General features: G+C 42.2%; 1 protein-coding gene across 2 annotated transcripts in view; it reads right to left on the reverse strand.

The window, feature by feature from the left end:
• The window catches only part of LOC143930316 (cGMP-dependent protein kinase 2-like), a 341093-nt gene that overhangs the window by 15973 nt on the left and 299178 nt on the right, over positions 1 to 25942 (reverse strand). For both annotated transcript variants that reach the window (XM_077454561.1, XM_077454562.1), the window contains exon 16: positions 20376 to 20498. In XM_077454561.1, coding sequence (XP_077310687.1) covers positions 20376 to 20498 — 123 coding nt within the window. The remainder of the gene's footprint in view (positions 1 to 20375; positions 20499 to 25942) is intronic.

The following is a 25942-nucleotide window of genomic DNA, read 5'->3' on the forward strand; positions in this document are numbered from 1 at the left end:
GGTATTGTGCTGACGGGTCCAAGAGTCTGGTTAAAACTGCACAGCCCCAGAGGTGGTTCACAGGTGTGTATTGACTAAGCTTAAGTGCAAAGTCACATGCTGAGAAGTGAGCGTTTAATACCTAGGGGGGAGCACCTGAGTGTGATCACTATGGCTTGCTTTGGATTATCTACACAGCAGTTTCCAAATCGCATGGACTTTAGAAGCACTTTTGAATTAAAATAATTGGATGACACATATGCACATAGAAGCACTTTTTAGTGGATTGAGTCCACTATATGAGTTTATGAACATTAGATGATTTTAAGAACAGTCATTTTGATACTACCAATCACCATATGGATGCACATTATAGCACTTTTTACAGTCACTAGTTACTGGATGTATCACGGTGTGTGATTCACATGCATATTTGCACTTTGGTTATCACATATATATAATGTGAAGAGTATATTTAAAAGTGCAGCATATATATTTATTTATTTTTGATGAGTGCAAATGTTCCTCCAGTATTTTTTGATAACATACTGCATTCATCCTGTCATCAATTTTGACCAAATTTCCTGTGCCTTTGTAGCTCACACATCCCCAAAACATCAGTGATTCACCTCCGTGTTTCACATTAGGAATGGTGTACCTTTCATCATAGGCCTTGTCGACTTCTCTCCAAATGAAGCATTTATGGTTGTGGGCAAAAAGCTAAATTTTGGTCTCATCACTCCAAATGACTTTGTGTTAGCAGGTTTGAGGCTTGTCTTTGTGCTGTTTGCCATATTGTAGGTGGGATAGTTTGTGGCATTTGCATAGTAATGGCTTTCTTCTGGTGACTCGACCATGCAGCTTACCTTTCTTCAAGTGTGAAATAGCCACACCACAGAGAGTCTTGTGTTTCACCTGAAGTTATTTGAGGGTTTTTCTTTGCATTCCGAACAGTTTTCCTGGCAGTTGTGGCTGAAATTTTAGTTGGTCTACCTGACTGTGGCTTGGTTTCAACAGAATCCACTTCTTAATTAGAATTTGAACACTGCTGATTGGCATTCTCAATTCCTTGGATATCTTTTTATATCCCTTTCCTTTTTCATACAGTTCAACTACTTTTTCCTGCAGATCCTTTGACAATTCCTTTGCTTTCCCCATGACTCAGAATCCAGAAACATCAGTGCAGCACTGGATGAAAGATGCAAGGATCTGTCAGGAGTCCAGAAACTCATTGATATTTTATACACACACACTAATTACAAGCAAATCGATCACAGGTGAGGAGGATTACCTTTAATAGCCATTCAAACCCCTTTGTGTCAACTTGTGTTCAGGGTCATTTGGGTAGTTTCTGTTGTCATTATCATATAAAAAGAGTAAACAGTTGTTTAATAATAAATGGCTTCAGCCAAACACTAACCATGAGTGAAAGAAATGTTTTTGTTTTATCATTCATATTCTCTGAAAAATGGCCAAGAAATCATAAATTCTGCCAGGGTATGTAAACTTATGAGCACAACTGTATTTGTTATTTAAAAAAATTGGTTTGCAATAACTTTAACCACTTTAAGACTGCCCCATACAGATATACTGCAGCAGGGTGTCCTTCCTGCATGAAATCACATTCCTGTACGTGATTTTGTGCACTGGGTCTGGAGCGCATGCACCACTGGAAACCCACTTCTGCTGTGATTGGACACAGCAGGAGCCAATCAGTGGGTCCGGCAGATCGCCTTTCTGCCAGAGGGGAAAATGGAGATCTTGTGTTTCTGCAAAGAAAACACGGACCTCTGTTTTCTCCCAGTTAAAGCACTCTCCCCATAGTTAGAAAGCACCCCCTAGGGACACAGTTGATCCTTTGATCGCCCCTGATGTCAACCTCTTCCCTGCCAGTGTCACCAGTACAATGACAGTGTGTTTTTTGTTTTTTTTAGCACTGATTACTGTTTCCAATTTGTCCACCGCATTGTCGCAGTCCCACTAAAAAACAGTAGTAAAAAAATAAACAAAAATTCAATAAAAATACCCTTTAAAAGACACTTTAACTTTTGAGCAAAACAATCAATATATGCTTATTGGGATATTGTTTACCAAAAATATGTAGCAGAAACATATTGGCCAAAATTTATGAAGAAATTTGAATTTTTTACATTTTTGTATTGGGTATGTTTTATAGCAGAAAGTAAAAAATATGATCAAATACCACCAAAAGAAAGCTCTATTTGTAAGAAAAAAAAGAAAATACATTTTATTTGGGTACAGTGTCGGACAACTGCGTAATTGTCAGTTGAAGTAACAGTGCCGTATCACAAAAACTGGCCTGGCCAGGAAGGGTGATGAACCTTCCGGGGCTGAAGTGGTTAATTACCATCCTCCTGGCGTGGGACACTACCAGAAAGATGTTAATTTACAGTGAGGGGTGGGAACATGTTAACCAAAAAGAAGCCTATTGTCAGCAAAAAATAATTGGGATCTATGTTTTGTACCCGTGTTTCACATCTCCATGTACTACTCTACAATAGGTAATGTGTTTTTGCATATGAAGTTTTTCACATGCCATTTTCATTAATCGTAAACCCAAAGCTCTCTATGATGGCTTGTCATACTGAATTTTTCTAAATAGACTTGAATGTTCCCCTTCAAGCACATTTGAAAAAATAAAAGGCAGAAAAGCTGACAGCAATATTTTACATTTTGTTCATGTTTGTATTGTTTATGCTTGTATTAAAGCGTAAATCATTCATTTATACACAGAAACCTCATTAAAAATAAAATTTTCCATTTTTTTTCACATACACTAGCCTGCTCCTGTATCAGAAAAGGTTCAACTGCCTAGATTGCTACAAGGCAAATCTTTCTGCATTTAGACACTTTATACGTAAAAGTTACAGTATTATGTATGCCACTATAAACACTTTTAATTAAGACAGACAATATAAATCGGTTTTAAAAAAAGAGTGTCATGAAAATCTTTTGTGCCTCTCCAAGACCAATGTTGGTGCTTACGACAGATTCAATTACCTGTTGGGAACAGGTACATGAATTTGACGCAAAAGACGTGGTGGGTGATGACACAAAGGCCATAGCAAACTCCTTGCCTGCCCACTGCACCTGTCACACAGACAGGTGCAGTAGCTGAGCTGTTGGGTGGGTGGAGCCTAATAGGGATGAAGAGAGACTAGATCCTCATCATGTCCACCTCCCTTGTGTTTGACAGTGAACTGCAATGGGTGGATTCCATAGCTGCTAGACCAGTAATTATCAAACTGTTTGCCGTGGCACACTAGATTTGCAGATTGCTAGTGTTTTGAAACCTATATATAGTAACATATATAAAAACCCAATCTCTGTCAGTCTGTCAATCATTGATTTGTTTCGTAATGCGAGACTTGTGCAAGATCTCGAGAGCAAACTTATAAACACAACACTTTTGTGTTTGCCCCTATTTATCATGAGCTAAACTCAAAGATCTACAACTTCTCATTTGCCGAGATAATCCATCCACCTCACAGGTGTGGCATATCAAGATGCTGATTAGGCAGCATGTGTCTTAGGCTAGCCACAATAAAAGGCCATTCTAAAATGTGCAGTTTTACAGTATTAAGGGGTCGGGGGGTCGGGGGTTAAAAAAACAGTCAGTATGTGGTGTGAGCACCTATTGCCTCACACAGTGCAGCACATATCCATTGCATAGAGTTGATTCGGTTGTTGATTGTGGCCTGTGGAATGTTGGTTCATTCCTCTTCAATGGCTGTGCGAAGTTGCTGGATATTGACAGGAAATGGAACACGCTCAATGGGTGACATGTTCGAGTATTATGGAAGCTTCCAGGAATTGTGTACAGATCCTAGCAACATGGGCCATGCATAATCATGTGGCAACATGAAGTGATGGTCGTGGATGAATGGCACAACAATGGGCCTCAGAATCTCGTCACGGTATCTCTGTGCATTCAAAATACCATCAATAAAATGCACCTGTTGTCCATTGCATACACCTGTCCACATAGCAGACTCCGATCCACAATGTTAACATCAGCAAACCGCTCACCCACACAATGCCATACATGCTGTCTGCCATCTACCCTGTACAGTGAACACCGGGATTCAACCATGAAGAGAACACCTCTCCAAACTGCCAGATGCCATTAATGTGAGCATTTGCCCACTCAAGCTGGTTACAATAACGAACTGCAATCAAGTAGAGACCCCAATGAGAATGATGATCATGCAGATGAGCTTTCCTGAGACGGTTTCTGAAAGTTTATGCAGAAATTCTTTGGTTATGCAAACCGATGTTGCAGCAGCTGTCTGGGTGGCTGGTCTCAGATGATCTTCGAGGTGATGATGCTGTATGTGGAAGTCCTGGGCTGGTGTGGTTACAGGTGGTCTGCGGTTGTGAGGCCGGTTGGATGTACTACCAAATTCTCTGAAACACCTTTGGAGACATTCAATTCAAGGACAACAGTACTGGTGGACATTCTTGCAGCCAGAATTACAATTGCACGCTCAATCAAAACTTGAGACATTTGTGGCATTGTGCTGTGTGATAAAACTGCAATAATCATGCTGTCTAATAAGCATCTTGATATGCCACACAGAAGTACTCACTAACACAGATTTAGACAGATTTGTGAACAATATTTGAGAGAAATAGGCCTTTTGTTTACATAGAAAAAGTTGAAGATCTTTGAGTTCAGCTCAAGATAAATAGGGACAAACACAAAAGTGTTGCATTTATAATTTTGCTCAGTGTATATGTAAAAATAAATAAGTTCTTCACCACAAGATTTGTTAAATCTTTTCAGTAGTGATGGATGAACTTCCGATGGGACGTTTCGCGAACTCGGACCGCGAACGCGGCCGATAGTTTGCGAACCGTAACATTCGTGGCGGGCCCCATTGACTTCAATGGGAGGTGAACTTTGCAAACCTACAGATCAAATTTGCAGCCACAAAATAATTACTAGCTGTGCACACATAGTCCCACCACATGGCCAATGACATAACACATGTATGAGGTGAATCTGGGATCGACAACTACAAGCATTCTTTTTTTATATGTGAAATTGTGACAATTCAGGACTGTGGAGCGCATGAAGGCAATGGAGGAGAGGGAAGGTCAGGGTAGGCAAAGAAGAGGGTGCAGGAGATGATCAACCGCACCATGATAGAGAGCACTGACATCAGCAGCGTGACATACAGAAATGACACCTGCACCGTGATTGAGTGATCTGACACCAGCACCTTGATAGAGAGCACTGACATCAGCAGCGGGACATACAGCAATGACACCTGCACCGTGATAGAGTGATCTGACACCAGCACCGTGATAGAGAACACTAGAGGTCGACCGATATATCGGCCGATATTTGACATTTTTTAATTAATCGGCATCGGCCGGTTGTGCTGATTAAAAAAGCCAATTACATGTTCAGTGCGACTTGCAAAAGACTTCTGTAATGGAAGTCAATGGAAGTTGCCTGAAGACATCAGTGAAGGACTTTCCTCCTCTCTGGGCAGGGGAAAGGAAAAAATAAATAAAAAATCGGCCTAACATATCGGCCCAAAAAAATCGGCATCATATAACGGCCATTGACCGCCACGATTTCTAAATATCGGCATCGGCCAGAGAAAAACCCATATAGGTCGACCTATAGAGAGCACTCACATTAGCAGCGTGGCATACAGCAATGACACCTGCACCGTGATAGAGTGATCTGACACCAGCACCGTGATAGAGAGCACTGACATCAGCAGCGTGACATACAGCAATGACACCTGCACCGTGATAGAGTGATCTGACACCAGCACCGTGATAGAGAGCACTGACATCAGCAGCGTGACATAAAGCACTGACACCAGCACTGTGATATACAGCACTGACACCTGCACCGTAAGCAGCCTCAGGAGGAAGTCAGCATAGCACAGGGATGGTGGGAGCCCCTCATAATGAGCATAGCACAGGGATGGTGGAAGCACCTCATAATATGCACAGCAGAGTTACAGCCCCAGGAGTAAGTCAGCATAACACAGGGATGGTGGGAGCCCCTCATAATAAGCAGCCCCAGGAGGAAGTCAGCACAGCACAGGGATGGTGGGAGCCCCTCATAATGAGCATAGCACAGGGATGGTGGCAGCCCCTCATAATAAGTAGCCCCAGGAGGATGTCAGCATAGCACAGGGATGGTGGGAGCCCCTCATAATAAGCAGCCCCAGGAGGATGTCAGCATAGCACAGGGATGGTGGGAGCCCCTCATAATATGCACAGCAGAGGTACAGCCCCAGGAGGAAGTCAGCACAGCACTGGGATGGTGGGAGCCCCTCATAATATGCACAGCAGAGGTACAGCCCCAGGAGGAAGTCAGCACAGCACAGGGATGGTGGGAGCCCCTCATAATAAGCAGCCCCAGGAGGAAGTCAGCACAGCACAGGGATGGTGGGAGCTCCTCATAATGAGCATAGCACAGGGATGGTGGGAGCCCCTCATAATGAGCATAGCACAGGGATGGTGGGAGCCCCTCATAATATGCACAGCAGAGGTACAGCCCCAGGAGGAAGTCAGCACAGCACAGGGATGATGGGAGCCCCTCATAATAAGCAGCCCCAGGAGGAAGTCAGCACAGTACAGGGATGGTGGGAGACCCTCATAATAAGCATAGCACAGGGATGGCGGGAGCCCCATATAATATGCACAGCAGAGGTACAGCCCCAGGAGGAAGTCAGCACAGCACAGGGATGGTGAACTTTACAAACCTACAGGTCATATCTGCAGCCACAAAATAATTACTAGCTGTGCACACATATTTCCACCACATGGCCAATGACATAACACATGTATGAGGTGAATCTGGGATCGACACCTACAAGCGTTCTTTTTTTATATGTGAAATTCTGACAATTCAGGACTCTTGAGACAATGGAGGTGAGGGAAGGGCAGGGTAGGCAAAGAAGAGGGTGCAGGAGATGATCACCAGCACCAGCACCGTGATATAGAGCACTGACACCTGCACCGTGACATAACACATGTATGAGGTGAATCTGGGATCGACAACTACAAGCATTCTTTTTTTATACGTGAAATTCTGACAATTCAGGACTCTTGAGACAATGGAGGCGAGGGAAGGTCAGGGTAGGCAAAGAAGAGGGTGCAGGAGATGATCACCGGAACCGTGATATAGAGCACTGACACCTGCACCGTAATAGAGTGATCTGACACCAGCACCGTGACATAACACATGTATGAGGTGAATCTGGGATCGACAACTACAAGCATTCTTTTTTTATATGTGAAATTCTGACAATTCAGGACTCTTGAGACAATGGAGGCGAGGGAAGGTCAGGGTAGGCAAAGAAGAAGGTGCAGGAGATGATCAGCAGCACCATGATATACAGCACTGACACCTGCACCGTAAGCAGCCCCAGGAGGAAGTCAGCATAGCACAGGGATGGTGGGAGCCCCTCATAATGAGCATAGCACAGGGATGGTGGGATTTTTTTGGATTGCGTTTGTCACTCTTTGTAGTATCGCTGCAGAACCGCTCAGCAGTCACAATGCTGGACAGTGGAAACGCACTATACTATGCTTTCTATATGTGCAAGTATTTTATACGTGTATTACACAACTATATACTGCACACCAAATAGTACACCTATACCAGTCCTTAAGGACCTTTGTGGAACTAGTAGGTTGTGATTAGCAGACTGTACCTCACTCAACCCTATATACTGTATTACGCTATACCTTACCAGTCCTTAGAAGGACCTTTGTGGAACTAGTAGGTTGTGATTAGCAGACTGTACCTCAGTCCCTATACTGATAAAGGACTGCTGCAGAATAGGGCAGCAGTCAGCATTAGTGCACCTCAACCCTATATATTGTAGACCTACAGCAGTCCTTAAGGATTAGCAGACTGTACCTCACTCAACCCTATATACTGTAGTACACTATACCTTACCGGTCCTTATAAGGACCTTTGTGGAAATAGTAGGTTGCGATTAGCAGACTGTACCTCAGTCCCTATACTGATAAAGGACTGCTGCAGAATAGGGCCGCAGTCAGCAGTAGTGCACCTCAACCCTATATATTGTGGACCTATACCAGTCCTTAAGGATTAGCAGACTGTACCTCACTCAACCCTATATACTCTAGTACGCTATACCTTACCAGTCCTTAGAAGGACCTTTGTGGAACTAGTAGGTTGTGATTAGCAGACTGTACCTCACTCAACCCTATATACTGTAGTACACTATACCTTACCAGTCCTTAGAAGGACCTTTGTGGAACTAGTAGGTTGTGATTAGCAGACTGTACCTCACTCAACCCTATATACTGTATTACGCTATACCTTACCAGTCCTTAGAAGGACCTTTGTGGAACTAGTAGGTTGTGATTAGCAGACTGTACCTCAGTCCCTATACTGATAAAGGACTGCTGCAGAATAGGGCAGCAGTCAGCATTAGTGCACCTCAACCCTATATATTGTAGACCTACAGCAGTCCTTAAGGATTAGCAGACTGTACCTCACTCAACCCTATATACTGTAGTACACTATACCTTACCGGTCCTTATAAGGACCTTTGTGGAAATAGTAGGTTGTGATTAGCAGACTGTACCTCACTCAACCCTATATACTGTAGTACACTATACCTTACCAGTCCTTAGAAGGACCTTTGTGGAACTATTAGGTTGTGATTAGCAGACTGTACCTCACTCAACCCTATATACTGTAGTACACTATACCTTACCAGTCCTTAGAAGGACCTTTGTGGAACTAGTAGGTTGTGATTAGCAGACTGTACCTCACTCGACCCTATATATTGTAGTACACTATACCTTACCAGTCCTTAGAAGGACCTTTGTGGAACTAGTAGGTTGTGATTAGCAGACTATACCTCACTCGACCCTATATACTGTAGTACACTATACCTTACCAGTCCTTAGAAGGACTGCAGTCAGCAGTAGTGCACCTCAACCCTATATATTGTGGACCTATACCAGTCCTTAAGGATTAGCAGACTGTACCTCACTCAACCCTATATACTCTAGTATGCTATACCTTACCAGTCCTTAGAAGGACCTTTGTGCAACTAGTAGGTTGTGATTAGCAGACTGTACCTCAGTCCCTATACTCATAAAGGACTACTGCAGCAGAAGGGCAGCAGTCAAGTATAATATTCTTTCTATATTTGGAAGAAAGAATATTATACGTGTACAGCCCTATTACCATGCCAGTCCTGAAAAGAACCTTTGTGGACCTAATAGTAACAGCTACTGATTAAACTGACTGTCCCTCACTGCCACACACAGCTTCCTGTCTGTCCCTATTTAAACTGACAAAACACAGGCTGCTGCAACAATAACTTGAATAGCACTCAAAACTATATCCGGTACTACTTTACCATACCAGTCCTGAAAAGGACTTTTGTGGACCTAATAGTAACAGCTAATAATTAAACTGACTGTCCCTGCTGCACAAAGCGTCCTGTCCCTCTCTCAGCACTGACAAAAGACAGGCTGCTGCAACAATGACTTGAATAGCAGTGCCTCAAACCTATATCCTGAACTACAACTATACCATACCAGTCCTTAAAAGAACTTTTGTGGACCTAATAGCTAGCAATTTGGGTCACTGCAGTCTCTCCCTGCTCCACACAGCAACCTCTCCCTATAGTGACATACGAAAGAATGTAAAATGGCCGCCGGATCGGGTCTATTTATAAGTTAGGGGGAATGTCCAAGTGTCCATGTGCTGCAATGTCTCAATTGGCTGTCCTGTACCACATGATGGATGTATCATCATAGGTCAAAGTTCTTTTACACAGTAAACACGTAAGTCCGCCGGGCGAACAGCGGCAATAGTTCGCCGATCAGGCGGACCGCGAACAGCCGAAATTCGCCGTGAACCGACCGCCGGGCGAACCGTTCGGCCATCCCTACTTTTCAGATGTGCCGTGAAAATTTTTGGATCTTTTTGGTGCGCCGCAAGACAAAAAAGTTTGAGAAACACTGTGCTAGACAGCTTTGAGAGACTGCCAGTGCTTATAATTCCAAAATTAATCTCTTCCTATGCAGTTTGTCAATGGTTTGTCAAAATGCTTTCACGGTCACAGATTGAGCACATTGTCAGTACGGCTCCCTTTTATAGTGATGAGCTTACTTATCCAAAACTCTGCTTTTGGCCCTTCTAAGCCAGCTGACCTGTATTCAAAGATCAAGCAGTACATTATGGTTCCAAAGAATTTGTTCTGACAAATGTCTGAATTAATTTGCAGGGACCGCAAATTTCATGGTAGCAGAGAACCCAAACTGCACCACTCATTTCCTAACCAGAAATACAACCTTTGGGGCTTCTAGGATTTGTTAAGATTTATGGGTGCATTTCGCTATGTGAAAGAACTAAGAAATGGTTCTTTACAATAAGTCTGAAAAATGTGAAATAGTTTTCGACAAAAACTAGTTCTAAGATAAATATATATATATATATATATATATATATAATATATTTGGACCTATGCAATTGGGATCACCACACTGTATCTCATGGCTCATTTCCATTTATTGATAAAATGATACATGATATTTTTTATGGAGTTGTGATACTGTGTTGAATTTTCCCCTAGATTTTTTGGGGTTAGTTTTAATGATATTTCAATAAATACTCGCTTTTTGTCTTATATCCTGTAAGTATCACATCCCTCCCTTTCACCCATCTCTTTCCCTTTGTGGATTTTACTACAGTTCCAAGCAACTTTGCAGATTGCTTCCTAAATTGACAACATCTGATTATTAATATTTACAATAACACTGTATGCTGTGGATCCAGAGAGTTTTCAATTGCATTTTTGGATCAGAAATCAGTAGAATAAATTTGTCCATGTTTTATAAGGAGTTTTTGCCTTCCTCAGGATAAACTGTGTGTTTAGGGCTCTAAATATGCAAGTTTTTAAATTCATTTGAATACATTTTTTTTTTTAATTATATTCAAAGGACATGTCTTTTTCAGCTTGACTAACTTTGTAACTCTATGTTTTTATCCTCATTCTAAAAATACACAGAATGGTCATAATGTGTTCAAAGTATTGCAAGATAACCAACACCTGGAATATCTTTACCTCATATGACCTTAGTTTGAGAAAAAAAAATTGAAGGTGTTATTAATAAGGCTGTTTTATTTTTCCTGTCACTATAGCTTTTGCTGGTCACCTTGGTTTGCATGTAAATGTAAAAAAGAAATATAACAAAATGAATAATAAAAAAAAATCATATATTAAATCCTGTCATTACACGTATTAGCCACATTCAGAACACAATTTTTTATGATAGTGGTCCTTCAAGTATGGCAAAGCCCATATTTATATAGCAGTGTATGTGACATTCACCAAACATCCACAGATGGCTAACCGTTTCCTGTAATTTAAAAGCACTAGGAATATTTACCTGCAGTGAATATTTGGTGAACGTTACATTCACTGCATTATAAATATGACTCTTATTGAGTCTGTACAAAATTAGTTGTGCATATGACATAATAATATTAGCAGTGATACATAGCCCCATCAACTTCAGTGTTCTGCATAAAGCAATACAAACAAATACAAAAACTGTGCTTATAAACATTTAGATAAAACTTGATAGTAAAACATGTATTACATAAAATACATTTGGAAAAAGAGCCCCCTACAAGAATATGCTCTAGACAAGGCATACCTTTTAGACAGTAAAGAACAAACATCATCCACTGAGAGCTCAATGTTTTTTATCCTTATTTACTTACAACAGTAGAAATGGAAACTAATATGAATGCATTGCCATAGTTGTTGAGTAATTTATGAATGAGTAATTTTGTGTTGCAGGTATTTAGTGATTCTACACAACAACTGTTATGTCAGTAAAACAAGAGCATACAGTATGAGAGCTACTCATTGCATATAATTCTCTTGTTAAAGCACAGCAGTGTGATTTTTTTTTTTGTTAAAATAGTAAAACAGTTGCTATTTACAAGTCATTAATACTAGTATACTAGATAATGCATATCATTTTGTACTAAATGAACAATCATCCAGTTTCATTAGTGAAACTGAAATGCGGTATAGCAGCGTTCAAAGGTCTAAAACATGACAATGACTCAGACTTCTTTTTCCCTTTAGCATGAGTTGAAATTCCCAAGAAGAATCTTTTCACTTAGCCATTCCACATTGATTGCTCATTTACACATTCAGCTATGAGTCATCTTATTGAAATGTCTGCTATTATCTAGATAGAACTATATGAAAAACCATAACCAATTTTACAATAGAAGTCTACCACTAGCAGTTTAAAGTGAACCTGTGCTTTGCCCACACAGCTTACATGGGGTGAAGCTAATACAGGCTTTGCTTTAACACTTTTACTGCTGCCACCATAATTTTAAAGCGGAGGTCCACCCTAAAGTGGACCTCCGCTCATCGGAACCCTCCCCCCCTCCGGCGCCACAATTGGCACCTTTCAGGGGGGAGGGGGGTGCAGATACCTGTACAGTACAGGTATTCTGCACCCACTTCCGGGATAGCTCTCTGCGGAAAGGGGCGTAGATTACGCCCCTTTCCGCAAGTGCCCCGCTGCCTGCTGGGAAACACACAGATCCCAGAGGCAGCAGGGACCGTCCTTATTGCGCAGCGCGATTCGCGCATGCGCAGTAGGGAACCGGGAAATGAAGCCGAAAGGCTCCATTTCCTGATTCCCATACCCAAGATGCCGGCGGCAGCACCTTACAGACGATCTAGAGATCGGCTTCGGGTGCCGACATCGCGGGCGCGCTGGACAGGTAAGTGTCACTATTTTAAAAGTCAGCAGCTGCAGTATTTGTAGCTGCTGGCTTTTAAAAAAAAAAAAAAACGCGGAGTCCCGGTGGACTCCCGCTTTAAGGACAAGGCAATATCAGTTGCAGCACACAGTAAGAGTCAGACAGTGGCTGCATTCCCTTAAGTCAGTTCATGGTTGGGTCAACAACCCTAAAGCTGTAGCATAGAAGTGTTAAAAAACCTTCATATGTATGCATGAATTTGATTGGCTGCTGATGGGGCATCTCTTCACTGGCTTTAGATTGGTGAACAGAGTATTATTAACCTGAAAGTGCTCAGACATGGACACGTCCAGGTTCTAGTGCAGAGTGCCGACAGAGAAGCAGACCAAGAATTTCCTGTTGTTTCCTCATTCTCTTTCTATGGCTCAAAGGGGAAACATCAGACCCCCTTACAGACATTGCTACTTTTTGACTATGTTATTACGATTGAACCAAATGTGAGTGTAATTTTATTATTATTTTTTAATAAATTGGATGTTAAAACGGTATCACGCTATGCTAGTTTTCTACTTTCATGGTCTTTGATACCTGAGCCCCCTATTTTCATGGGATGAGCACTATAGGAGGATCGCTACGGATGATTTCATGACCTGAAGACTTGCGGGAGATTACACACTAGATCGATGATTATCTGGTTTGCTAACCTACAGACCCATATGACTCGAGAGGCGTAAGCCTTCCTCTGAGTCCACGTCATTTGGTAAGCCTCCTCTCCCCTTCTTTATCACGGTGGGGGTGGTATTATTCTACACATCAGAAGTTGAATTTCACCTTTTTTACGTCACCTCAAGTTTGGAATTGTGATTGATATTACACAATTCAACGACTGTTAGACGTTCACTTGATGGACTGTATATGTTAAATACATTTTATTTACTTTAACCTTTTGTGTGCATGAGGTTCATGCACTCTTCCACCTGGGAGTAAGATCTCTTGATATATAACGGAATTTACACATATTTTCTTTTTTTGAAGTGTATGTAATTTTCTTTGCTTGAATTAGGGCCTTACTGGTTCATGGGTTTTATTGCCACCTAAGCGCCACACTTTTTTGTTTTAATTTTTGCATGTTACTGTGTAGTCTTCAGTAGTGTTGGCAGCTGGGTAGAGCACATCTTTGCACAGCGCAGTATTTTTTTACACCTTTATACATTATTAGGGAGGAGCTGAACACCCCCCCGTTCGGTTCTCACCAGAACATGCGAACAGGCAAAAAATTTGTTTGAACACGCAAACACCGTTAAAGTCTGTGGGACATAAACATGAATAATCAAAAGTGCTAATTTTAAAGGCTTATATGCATGGTATTGTCATAAAAAGTGTTTGGGGAGTAATTTAAAACTACTCAAGGTTATAATGAATTGGCGGTCTGCAATACACATAAAAGTTCATTGACGTAAACGGGTGACACCGCCTCCCTCTGACAACATGGGGAAAGCCCCCACCCTCTGTTATTTAAGAACTATCAGGAGAAATGGAGCGTCACACTGCTGAAGACTCCCACAGAGGCGGATGATGCGGATGGCACGGAGAAGAAGCCGGAGCCAGATGCGGGATGAGAAGAGCGGAGGAAGAAGAAGATGAATAAGAAGATGGAGAAGAAGAACAACACCGAACGAAGAACAGAAAAAGAAGATGAAAGAAGATGCGCAAAGAAGAAGAATTTAATAAAGGACTTGTCAAAAACTGTCTTTTGTCTTTTTTTTTTGTCACTTTTTTGTGTTATGGTAGGGGTACATTTGTACACCATTACCATTTCACACAGGGGGGGCTGGGATCTGGGGGTCCCCTTGTTAAAGGGGGCTTCCAGATTCCGATAAGCCCCCCGCCCGCAGACTCCCACAACCACCGAGCAAGGGTTGTGGGGATGAGGCCCTTATCCTCATCAACATGGGGACAAGGGTTACCTCAAAGCACCCTCCTAATGCTGAAGACATGTGGCCTGGTACACTTCAGGAAAGGGGGCTCTCTCATCCTCCCCTCTTTTCCTGCATCCTGCCAGGTTAGGTGCTCGGATAAGGGTCTGGTATGGATTTTTGGGGGGACCCCACGCCATTTTTTTATTTTGGTGCGGGGTTCCCTTTAAAATCCATACCAGACCTGAAGGGTCTGGTATGGATTTTGAGAGGGACCCCCACGTAATTTTTGAAAAAATTTTGGTGCGGGGTTCCCCTTAATATCCATACCAGACCTGAAGGGCCTGGTATGGAATTTAGGGGGGGGCACACACATTTTTAAATTTTGGTTCGGGGTTCCCCTGTGGGGAAATTCCCATGCCGTTTTTTATCAATGAACTTTTATGTGTATTGCGGACCGACAGTTCATTATAGCCGCCAGTAGTTTTAAATTACTTTTTTTCCCTTTAGACTGTTCTAAACATGGGAACAATGCACCCCTTTACAGGCATACTATAGACACCCCCAGGTACAAAATTTAAAGGAATATTACACTTTTATTGTTTCACTTTAAGCATTATTAAAATCACTGCTCCCAAAAAAAACAGCAGTTTTTAAAACTTTTTTTGCATTGATACATGTCCCCTGGGGCAGGACCCAGGTCCCTAAACACTTTTTATGACAATACCATGCATATAAGCCTTTAAAAGTAGCACTTTTGATTTCTCCCATAGACTTTTAAAGAGTATTCTGGGGCTTTCGAATTTGCCGAGAACACACAAAATTGTTCGCTGTTCGGCGAACTGGCGAACAGCCAATGTTCGAGTCGAACGTGAGTTCGACTCGAACATAAAGCTCATCCCTGCACATTATATAATCCCAAACACTTTAGAGCTTTGGCAATAATGCAAAATAGACAAAGCAGAAAAGGCTAATAGTTTAACCGCTTTCGGAACACACCACGCACATATACTGTGGCAGAGCGCCCATTCTGTGCCAGATTACATACCTAGTTTGTGATGTGACACTTTCGGGTCTGGGGCACGTGCACATGCCACCTGACATCCCACTCCCACTGTGATTGAACACAACGGGAGCCAGTCAGCGGGACCAGCAGATGCGATGTCCACAGTGACCCACTAATCATTCAAGAGACAGGCAGAGCGGCTCTCTGCCTATGTAAACAAGGCACATTGCCATTTTGTGAGAGAAGAATGTACTGATCCTGTGTTTCTGCTAAACAGAAACACAGATTTTTACCTCCCCCCAGCACCTTCCCCACAGTTAGCAAGCACTCCCTAGGAACACATTTAAGCCTTTGATCACCCCTGATGTTAAACCCGTCCCTGCCAGTGTCATTAGTACAGTGACTGTGCATATTTTTTAGCACTGATCACTGTATTAGTGTCACTGGTCGTCAAAAAGTTCAGTTAAGCACTCGATTTTTATTGCAGTCCCGCTGTAAGTGGCTGACCGCCGCTATTACAAATAAAAAAATGAAAATAAAAAAAAAATCCAATAGTTTGTAGACACTATAACTTTTGTGCGAACCAATCAATATACGCTTATTGGGATTTTGTTATTTCAAAAATATGTAGAAGAATATGGACATGCCTGCTTTAAATGAATCAAAGTAATGAAGCCAAAGCAGTGGTAGGACAGTCAGTCACTATAATTTTCAGAAGGCAAGATGATCAATGGCAACATACACATTTTTTGCATAACTGGTCTCCTATAACATGCGTACGGTACCCCACTTGTTAGTGCTTTACATAATTCAACAATATATATTGGGGTGATGTGTACAAACATTAAAGAGCTAACAACACAATACTTATACAGCCTACCAAGCAGAAAGGGGCAGTTATTTTTTTCTTGAAAGCTTGTGTTTCATTTACTGACTGCAGATGGTCTTTGGAGGATCCCACACTTAATAGACTTGATTATCGTATGGTCTAGGTATGGCTCTCAAAAGGCCTATCCCACTGGGTAGCTATGTGCCCCAATACTATTCGCATACCCATTTTTGTTTTTTTTATTTCATAAGTTTCATGTTTCATTGTACCTTTTATGCACCAAGGACACAGTGACTGGATCTGCTGTTCAAGACAATAAATCAAGTTAAGGTGTTTATTCAGGATACATATTTCCTTAAAACACTGAGATTGTTATGAAATTATTTTGTTTGCTGGTCTCATGTGCACCTGGGCAATTTTAAATGCTTTCATATTTTTGAGTCTACAGAAGAAATATTTTTGGATTTATGACTGCTGTGTATAAATATATGCTTTTCCAGTATTGGGTCCCATATATTGTTTTTATTTTATTCAGAAAGGTTTGAAGGGACAAAAGACTTGTACATTTAAAATGATGCAGTGTCTAATGCCCAGTACACACGAGCGGAATTTCCGTCGGAAAAATCTTGGATGGGTTTTCCGACGGAATTCCGCTGAAGCGTGGTTTGCATACACACGGTCACACAAAAGTTCTCTGAACTTTCAACCGCCAAGAACAACACTACGACGAACCGAGAAAATTAAGTTCAATGCTTCCGAGCATGAGTCGAATTGTTCCCGAGCATGCGTAGGAATTTTGCGCATCGGAATTGCTACAGACATTTGGAATTTCCGATCGGAACTTTTTCCGACCGATGCTCTCAATCTTTTGCTGGCTGGAATTCCACCAGCAAAAGTCCGATGGAGCAAACACACGGTCGCAATTTGCGCCCAAAAGCTCTCATCAGACTTTTGCTGGCGAAATTTCCACTCGCATATATGGGGCATTAGGCCTGTGTGTACAAAAGTTCAACAATATTCAGCTATTTGGAATCATAATTCTTTTTGCAAAATATGATAATAAATGGATTGTTTTGTGGAATAGGGCATGCACTTAATTATAGCTGTGGCATAGGCCAGCAAAACAGCCTACCCTTCCAAGGGTTTGTTTGCCAGAGACTAACAGAAAAGTTAAAGAAACTCCAACTGGGCAGCTATGTGCCCCACTGCTATTTACATACCCATTTTTGTTTTGTTTTGTTTTTTTTTTGTTTCATAAGGATTTTATTGAGAAAAAAAAGGAAAAACAACTGAACTTTTACAGTGGCACATTACACCCAGGTTTCCCCCAAATGTTTTTTTTTTTTATTGTACCTTTTATGTACCAAGGGCACAGTGACTGGATCTGCTGTTCAAGACAATAAATCAAGTTAAGGTGTTTATTCAGGATACATATTTCCTTGAAACACTGAGATTGTTATGAAATTCTTTTGTTTGCCGGTCTCATGTGCACCTGGGCAATTTTAGGTGCTTTCATATTTTTGAGTCTACAGAAGAAATATTTTTGGATTTATGACTATGGGTAGAAATTGACTGCTGACTGCTGTGTATAAATATACGCTTTTCCAGTATTGGGTCCCATATATTGTTTTTATTTTATTCAGAAAGGTTTGAAGGGACAAAAGACTTGTACATTTAAAATGATAGTGTCTAATGCCCTGTACACATGAGCGGAATATTTGGAATCATGATTCTTTTTGCAAAATATGATAATAAATGTATTGTTTTGTGGAGTGGGGCATGCACTTGATTATAGCTGTGGCATAGGCCAGCAAAACAGCCTACCCTTCCAAGGGTTTGTTTGCCAGAGACAAACAGAAAAGTTAAAGAATCATTTTCAGGGTTTTATATTTTAGGCTGTAACTGAAAGGTTTCCATCCACTCTTTGTTTAAGGTTTATGGTGCACAAAGAAGCCTGTTTCTGGATAAATAAAAATAGACTGCAAATAACAGTGTTCAGATGGGTTTTTATTCTTTAGTAGTCTTTAAAACGCCACTGTTCTTTGAGTACGAAAGAAAAAGCCTTAGTACATCAGACTGTATAGAACATTACTGAATGTTTAGAGACAAAGCATACCCATGTGCAGGCTTGACTGTTCTTCAAAAGTGTGTTTGACTAATGGAAGGGACTTGCAGAAATCCCTTGAGTGCAATGTCACTTACAGGGCAATGCACTAAAAGAAAAAGGTTTGACTTTTTGTAAAGTGGCAAAGATATTTAAAAATATGTCAATGTCAGTAATAATGATATTTTTGCAAACATGAATAAATAAATAAAATATAGGTATTGTGTAGAACATTAAAGAAATAGCTAATTGCATCATTATTATACAGGGTTTTTATAGCACAAACAGTTTGCGCAGCTCTTTCCAACATTGGGGCAAACAGTATAGTTACAATACAATTCAATATAGGATTTATCAGGGGGTCCTGCTCATTAGAGCTTACGATCTAGAAGGAAGGGCTTTTTTAATGTATATACAAGAAGTAAAATAAACTACTAACATAGAATGATTTCTATGAGAGGTAGAAGACATTAGCAAAAAGCTGAGGTCTCCAAGACTAGGGTAGGGTTTTAGGGTTATGCCTAGGGACTGTGTCCAGCAAAGCTTTGCCACCGTACAATCACGTGAAGATGGCAGTCTATAACCCAGGGTCTATGAATACGCAGCCTGTGTCCCATACTGTACGATTAAGATCAGTCTGTTAATCTTAGGCATATAAAACACCTTTTTATAGCTTTTTATTTTATTTCTTTAAAAATAATAACAATTATTTTAACATACATGTGGCAGAATTAATCTTGACACCATCCTTCTCTGATGCTTTGCACAAACCAGGGAGAGGGAAAGGTAGTAGTAGGCCCTAATTAGGTTCTGCAGTATATGCATGTGCTGACAGCAGAAGAGAGCAGTGTGAGTAGAACTGATGACTTTCACTGCCCAATCAGAATGGCAACTGCAGGAAGGGTGCACCACTGTATTTCATAAAGTAGGATGTATATTTACTTTTAGCCCCCCCCCCCCCCCCCCCCACACACACACACACACTCACGCACAAAACACTTGCCCAACCACCTCTTACTAATAGCTAATTAATAGTCATTTTACTCACCTTAAAGTGAAATTAAACCCTTTTACCCTTAACAGCCAAGAAGCTGCCATCTTAACCTCTGTTTGGTCTGTGGTTGGCATTGTGCTGCACATGTAATCACTTACGGCACCAGGCATTTGATAGCTTGACAACTCAGAGAGCACAAGCAACTGTGATGGTTATCATTCATGGTATGCCTTGAATTTAACTGTTATGGAAAACAATTAGATTGGGTGGCTTTCGATCTTCTTTAATATCTATATCCAGAAGAAAGACTGAAGTGATGATGTGAGTGTGAAGGAACCAGCTGGCACAAGCATACTGTATATGCAGTGCTGTATTAGTGGTTACCTGCACACGGCGCCAGCAAGGGACACATATGATGGGTTAAGGTTAGAATTAAACTGCTTCAAAAAGGTATTTAAAAAATGCATCCTGGGAGGAGGTCAGATTCCCCCCAGCTGGAAACATTTAACTATAATTTGAACTTTTTCTTTTATCCTTGTGGATTTTGCATTTACTGTTATGCTGTTTTTGCATGTATTTATTATGTCTCATACTATCTGATTTAAAGAAGACCATATCTTTGGCTGAATTTGTGTTTGCCATATAATCAAAAATACTCAAAAAGAAACCATGAACCTTTCAGTGAGGCAGTATTAAAAAATTTCCAGAGCTCAGCAGCTTCCCCACACCCTCAATACACACAGCAACAGCTACTCATTATTACCTGCATAACCTACGGATCAGATCTTCAGAGCGACGTCCAATTCGGTGTGGGAAGTCTACTTTTTCAATTCCTTTCAACACCATGTTATAAATTTTGATGGGATCTGTCCCTGAGAAAGGTGGGCTGGGAAAAAAAAAAAAACATATTCATGAAAGAAGCCATGCTCGAAGAAATGTTTCTTATAATAAGAGACTGTCCATAAGGGAAGTTTATGTTCCTAAATAACCAGGCTGTTAAGTAAGTAGACTAGGTCTTTGTTTTGACATGCTGTAACTTCAGCCATAAACATTCATTGGAAAAAATATAAACTGCTAATACACACTAGACACATCCTAAATAAAACTGACAAGCTGAAATGTATTGGAATAGACCAAGACTGTGACATAGTGGGCATAAAATACATTCTGGCCATGAATGGATAATGAATTTGGATGGTTGTAGTTGAGTTTACCTTCACAAAGTCTTTCCAAAAATCCCCTTCTCAATTCTACACCCTCTGAATTTTACATACCAGCACCCCACCTGTTGTAAATGATGCCCATGCTTCCATTACACATGCAGCTGTTCGGAGCCCTCTCCACAAAAACTATTAGCCCCTCATTCCCCTCCTTCCTGCCATATGTAAGACAAACTAAACCATACAGTGTTGTTCTACTTAGATGTTTAAACTGCCTGTGTGGGCACTTTACCTGTTCTAGCTGTGCTCAGTAGGGGCCACTACAGGCTGCTCAAACTCACACTACGTACATGTGATCTTCTTCTCTAGTTGTGCTCATTTTCAGAAAAAGGACTCTTGCATGAAGGCAGACTGATCCCATTCAGCATAATCACCTGTGTATTTCCTCTGCCCAGACAGAGGTGCACAGCCTGTCATTGATATGAATAGCTTGGTGCTGGTGTACTCGTGTATACGGGGGTGCTATCATAAACAAGGGTACAGTATATGGACATATGCAAAAATAGAAAATTGGAGTTCATAAGAATGAATATTTCAATGTAGAGAGCAGCCACTGGCACAAGGGATTCTACTCATTCAATACCATCCAAACCTTGTGCTGATTAAAAAAACTAAAAACTAAGCTTAAATGCAAAAAGAAGTACCAGGGGTGTACCTACAGGGGTCTCAGTGGTTGCAATTGCGACCCGGCCCCATGCTGCAGAGAGCCTGTAAGGCCCCCCTGATCACCTTGAAATGAGGGGCAGTGAGGGTGGCTGCATACAGAGGTATGGATCTCTCCATTTTCCTCAGAGGGCTTCTGAAGGACTGGCTCACAAAAAAGAAATTACAATGCATTAAAAGAGCACACCTCTCCATCCATTTACACATTAGGAGCAGGTGAACAGAGCACTTTTTTGGTTGCTAGGTTTGGTGAACACTGTAGGTTGGCAGAGAGTTAACAATCATTTTCCTCTGTGGATAGTGAGATTGTATTCCTATGTTCATACAATACCAACATATCACACTTATTTCTCCAAACGGTAATCACAAGGGAACTTATTTTTATTTGATACTCGGTTACTGATAGAGCACTATATCATATTTTTTTATACTGACTTCCTAGAAGTTTGTGGAGACGCAAGCATTATGGCATATGCATTGCCTTGGATTGTCATGTACTGTGCTAGCAATGCCATTCATTTAAAATGTATGAAGATCCCACAATGCGAGATAACACAGTGTGCTGGTGAGAACAAGCCTCGATGCGTGGAAGAGTAATGTGCTTATTTTTTCTAATGTCACAAAATTATAGAGAGTGAATACAATCCAGCAGTATAGTAATATTACAGAGTTATCTTGACAAAATAGCATACATAGTACCCCTACTCATTCACAACACAGGTTTTTGACATGTCAGCGACAAGTCAACAACCTCCCACTCCTTAACAAGCAGCTATTCTGGTTTCTGAATATATAAAAAGAATGTTGAAACAAATTCTGAATTCCGGAAAATATTGAGTCAATGGCCCAATTTGTCTTTAGAATTTTGGAATTCGTATTTTCTTTTTAGCATTGTTTATTCAGGACAGCATTAAAAAACAAGCAAACAAAAAACAGCCCTTACTAGACATGTGCATTCGTTTTCGTCCGAATGCATTTTCGTCCGAATTTCAGGTATTTTTCATTTTGACAAACGATAACGAAAGCACAGATTCCGAAAATCGAAAGATCCGACATAAATAAATGCTTTATTTTCGTTTTCGTTGTTACAACAGTTCGATACAGAATAGGAGATTCGATGTGACTCTGACAATAACAATCTGTGTCTATAGAACCTGTGGTCGAATGTGCCTAACCTTACCTCTATTAGTCCAAGATTATATAGAGAAAATATTCGACAGAGAAAAAAGATTTGACAGAGAGAAAAGATTCTGCAAGTTAATGTCCTAAAAAGTGTTTGGGGACCCGGGTCCGGCCCCAGGGGACATGTATCAATGCAAAAAAAGTTTTAAAAACTGCAGTTTTTTCGGGAGCAGTGATTTTAATAATGATTAAAGTGAAACAATAAAAGTGTAATATTCCTTTAAATTTCGTACCTGGGGGGTGTCTATAGTATGCCTGTGAAGGGGCGCATGTTTCTGGTGCTTAGAACTGTCCCTGCACAAAGTGTTATTTATGCAGGAAAAAAAGTCCTTTAAAATCACTCGCAGCTATTATGAATTGTCGGCTCCGTAATACAGAGAACACTCATTGAAAGTCATTGATAAAAAAATAAAAATAAAAAGAAAAAAAAAGCGTGGGGGTCCCCCAAATTCAATTACCAGGCCCTTCAGGTCTGGTATGGATATTAAGGGGAACCCCGGGTCAAATGAAAAAAAATTGACGTGGGGTCCCCCTAAAAATCCATACCAGACCCTTTATCCGAGCACGCAACCTGACAGGCCACAGGAAAAGAGGGGGGACGAGAGAGCGGCCCCCTCCCTCCTGAACCGTACCAGGCCACATGCCCTCAACATTGGGAGGATGCTTTGGGGGTCTGTGACCCCTCAAAGCACCTTGTCCCCATGTTGATGTGGAGAAGGGCCTCATCCCCACAACCCTGAGCAGTGGTTGTGGGGGTCTGCGGGCGGGGGGCTTATCAGAATCTGGAAGCCCCCTTTAACAAGGGGACCCCCAGATCCCGGCCCCCCTGTTTGAAATGGTAAGGGGGTACAAAAGTACCCCTACCATTTCACAAAGAAAGTGTAAAAAATAGTTAAATAAGACAAACACACTTTTAAAAAATTCCTTTATTAAAAATAAAAAAATAAAAAAAGATTCCAGCGGTGGTAATCCACTCTTGCTATCCAGCGATGGATCAATGATCATCTCTTCGGCGTCCAGCGATGGCTGATCTGATCCAGCGCAGCGAATCCATCCATCTTCTGTCTCCACCGAGGAGACACTGCAGGGATCCCGGCAGCCTGACGTTTGTTATATGCGGAGGGCGGGGCCGCCCGTCACCTGACCCCGCCCCCTCTGACGCAAGGGGAAACCACAGGCAGGTTTCCGTTACATCAGAGGGGGGAGGGGTCACCCATACGTCACTGGGGAAGCCCGGATTTCCCCTTGCGTCAGAGGGGGCGGGGTCAGGTGACAGGCGGCCCCGCCCTCCGCATATAACAAACGTCAGGCCGCCGGGATCCCCGCAGTGTCTCCTCTTTGGAGACAGAAGATGGATGGATTCGCTGTGCTGGATCAGATCAGCCATCGCTGGACGCCGGAGAGATGATCCATCGCTGGATAGCAAGAGTGGATTAGCACCGCTGGAATCTTTTTTTTATGTTTTTTTATTTTTAATAAAGGAATTTTTCAAAAGTGTGTTTGTCTTATGCCGCATACACACGTAGCAGACTTTCCGACGGACTTAGTCTGGCGGACTTCCCGCCAGACTGTCCGTCGGACTTTTCCAACGGGCTACTTGCCCACACACGGCACTTTTTCAGTGGACTAATACGGCGTACTAAGTCCGCCGTACTATCCGCCCTACTTTTGAAATGAACGGACTCGCCCACACACGCGGAGGAAAGTCCGCTCATTTCAAGCACGTCTCCAGGTAGGCGAGGCCCGCGAAGGAGACGTCGCTGGCCCCGCCACCTGGTATGGAATTAAAGGGGAACCCCAACGCCGAAAAAAATCGGCGTGGGGGTTCCCCCCAGGTCCACATCAGACCCTTGTCCAAGCACGCTACCCGGCAGGCCAGGAAAGGGGGGCGGGCGAGCGAGTGCCCCCCCTCCTGAGCCGTACCAGGCCACGTGCCCTCAACATGGGGGGTGCCTTGGGGAAGGGGGGGCCGCGCGGCCCCCCCACCCCAAAGCACCTTGTCCCCATGTTGATGAGGACAAGGGCCTCTTCCTGACAACCCTGGCCGTTGGTTGTCGGGGTCTGCGGGTGGGGGGCTTATCGGAATCTGGGAGCCCCCTTTAATAAGGGGGCCCCCGAATACCGGCCCCCCACCCTATGTGAATGAGTATGGGGTACAATGTACCCCTACCCATTCACCTGTAAAATAAAGTACAAAAAAAAACACAACACACAAGATAAAATAGTTTATTGCACAGCTCTGGGGGTCTTCCGTCTTCAGGGGTCTTCTCGCCGGACTCCTCCGCTATCTTCTTGTAGCTCTTTTGCTAGTGGAAGAGCCCGGCTTTCTTCCTCGCCGCCGGCCTCTTCTTCCGACTTCGGGGGTCTTGTCCCCCTCTTCGGTTTTTCTACTGGGCCACCGCACCTTCTTCTTCATTATTTAACAATTTTTTACATTTTCTTTGTGAAATGGTAGGGGTACTTTTGTACCCCTTACCATTTCAAACAGGGGGGATGGGATCTGGGGGTCCCCATGTTAAAGGGGGCTTCCAGATTCTGATAAGCTCCCTGCCCGCAGACCCCCACAACCACCGGCCAGGGTTGTGGGGATGAGGCCCTTCTCCGCATCAACATGGGGACAAGGTGCTTTGAGGGGTCACAGACCCCCAAAGCATCCTCCCAATGTTGAGGGCATGTGGCCTGGTACGGTTCAGGAGGGAGGGGGGGCTCTCTCTCGTCCCGCCCTCTTTTCCTGCGGCCTGTCAGGTTGCGTGCTCGGATAAAGGGTCTGGTATGGATTTTTAGGGGGACCCCCACATCAATTTTTTTAAAAATTTGACGCGGGGTTCCCATTAATATCCATACCAGACCTGAAGGGCCTGGTAATAGAATTTGGGGGACCCCCACGCTTTTTTATTTTATTTATTTTTTGATTTTTTTTAATCAATGACTTTCAATGAGTGTTCTCTGTATTACGGAGCCGACAATTCATAATAGCTGCGAGTGATTTTAAAGGACTTTTTTTTCCTGCATAAATGACACTTTTTGAAAGGGCAGTTCTAAGCACCAGAAACATGCGCCCCTTCACAGGCATACTATAGACACCCCCAGATACGATATTTAAAGGAATATTACACTTTTATTGTTTCACTTTAATCATTATTAAAATCACTGCTCCTGAAAAAACGTCCGTTTTTAAAACTTTTTTTTGCATTGATACATGTCCCCTGGGGCAGGACCCAGGTCCCCAAACACTTTTTAGGACAGTAACTTGCATATTAGCTTT

Source organism: Lithobates pipiens, unplaced genomic scaffold (assembly GCF_037356315.1).
Source record: "Lithobates pipiens isolate NorthernLeopardFrog02 unplaced genomic scaffold, aLitPip1_a1.2 Scaffold_25, whole genome shotgun sequence".
Lineage (NCBI taxonomy): Eukaryota > Metazoa > Chordata > Amphibia > Anura > Ranidae > Lithobates > Lithobates pipiens.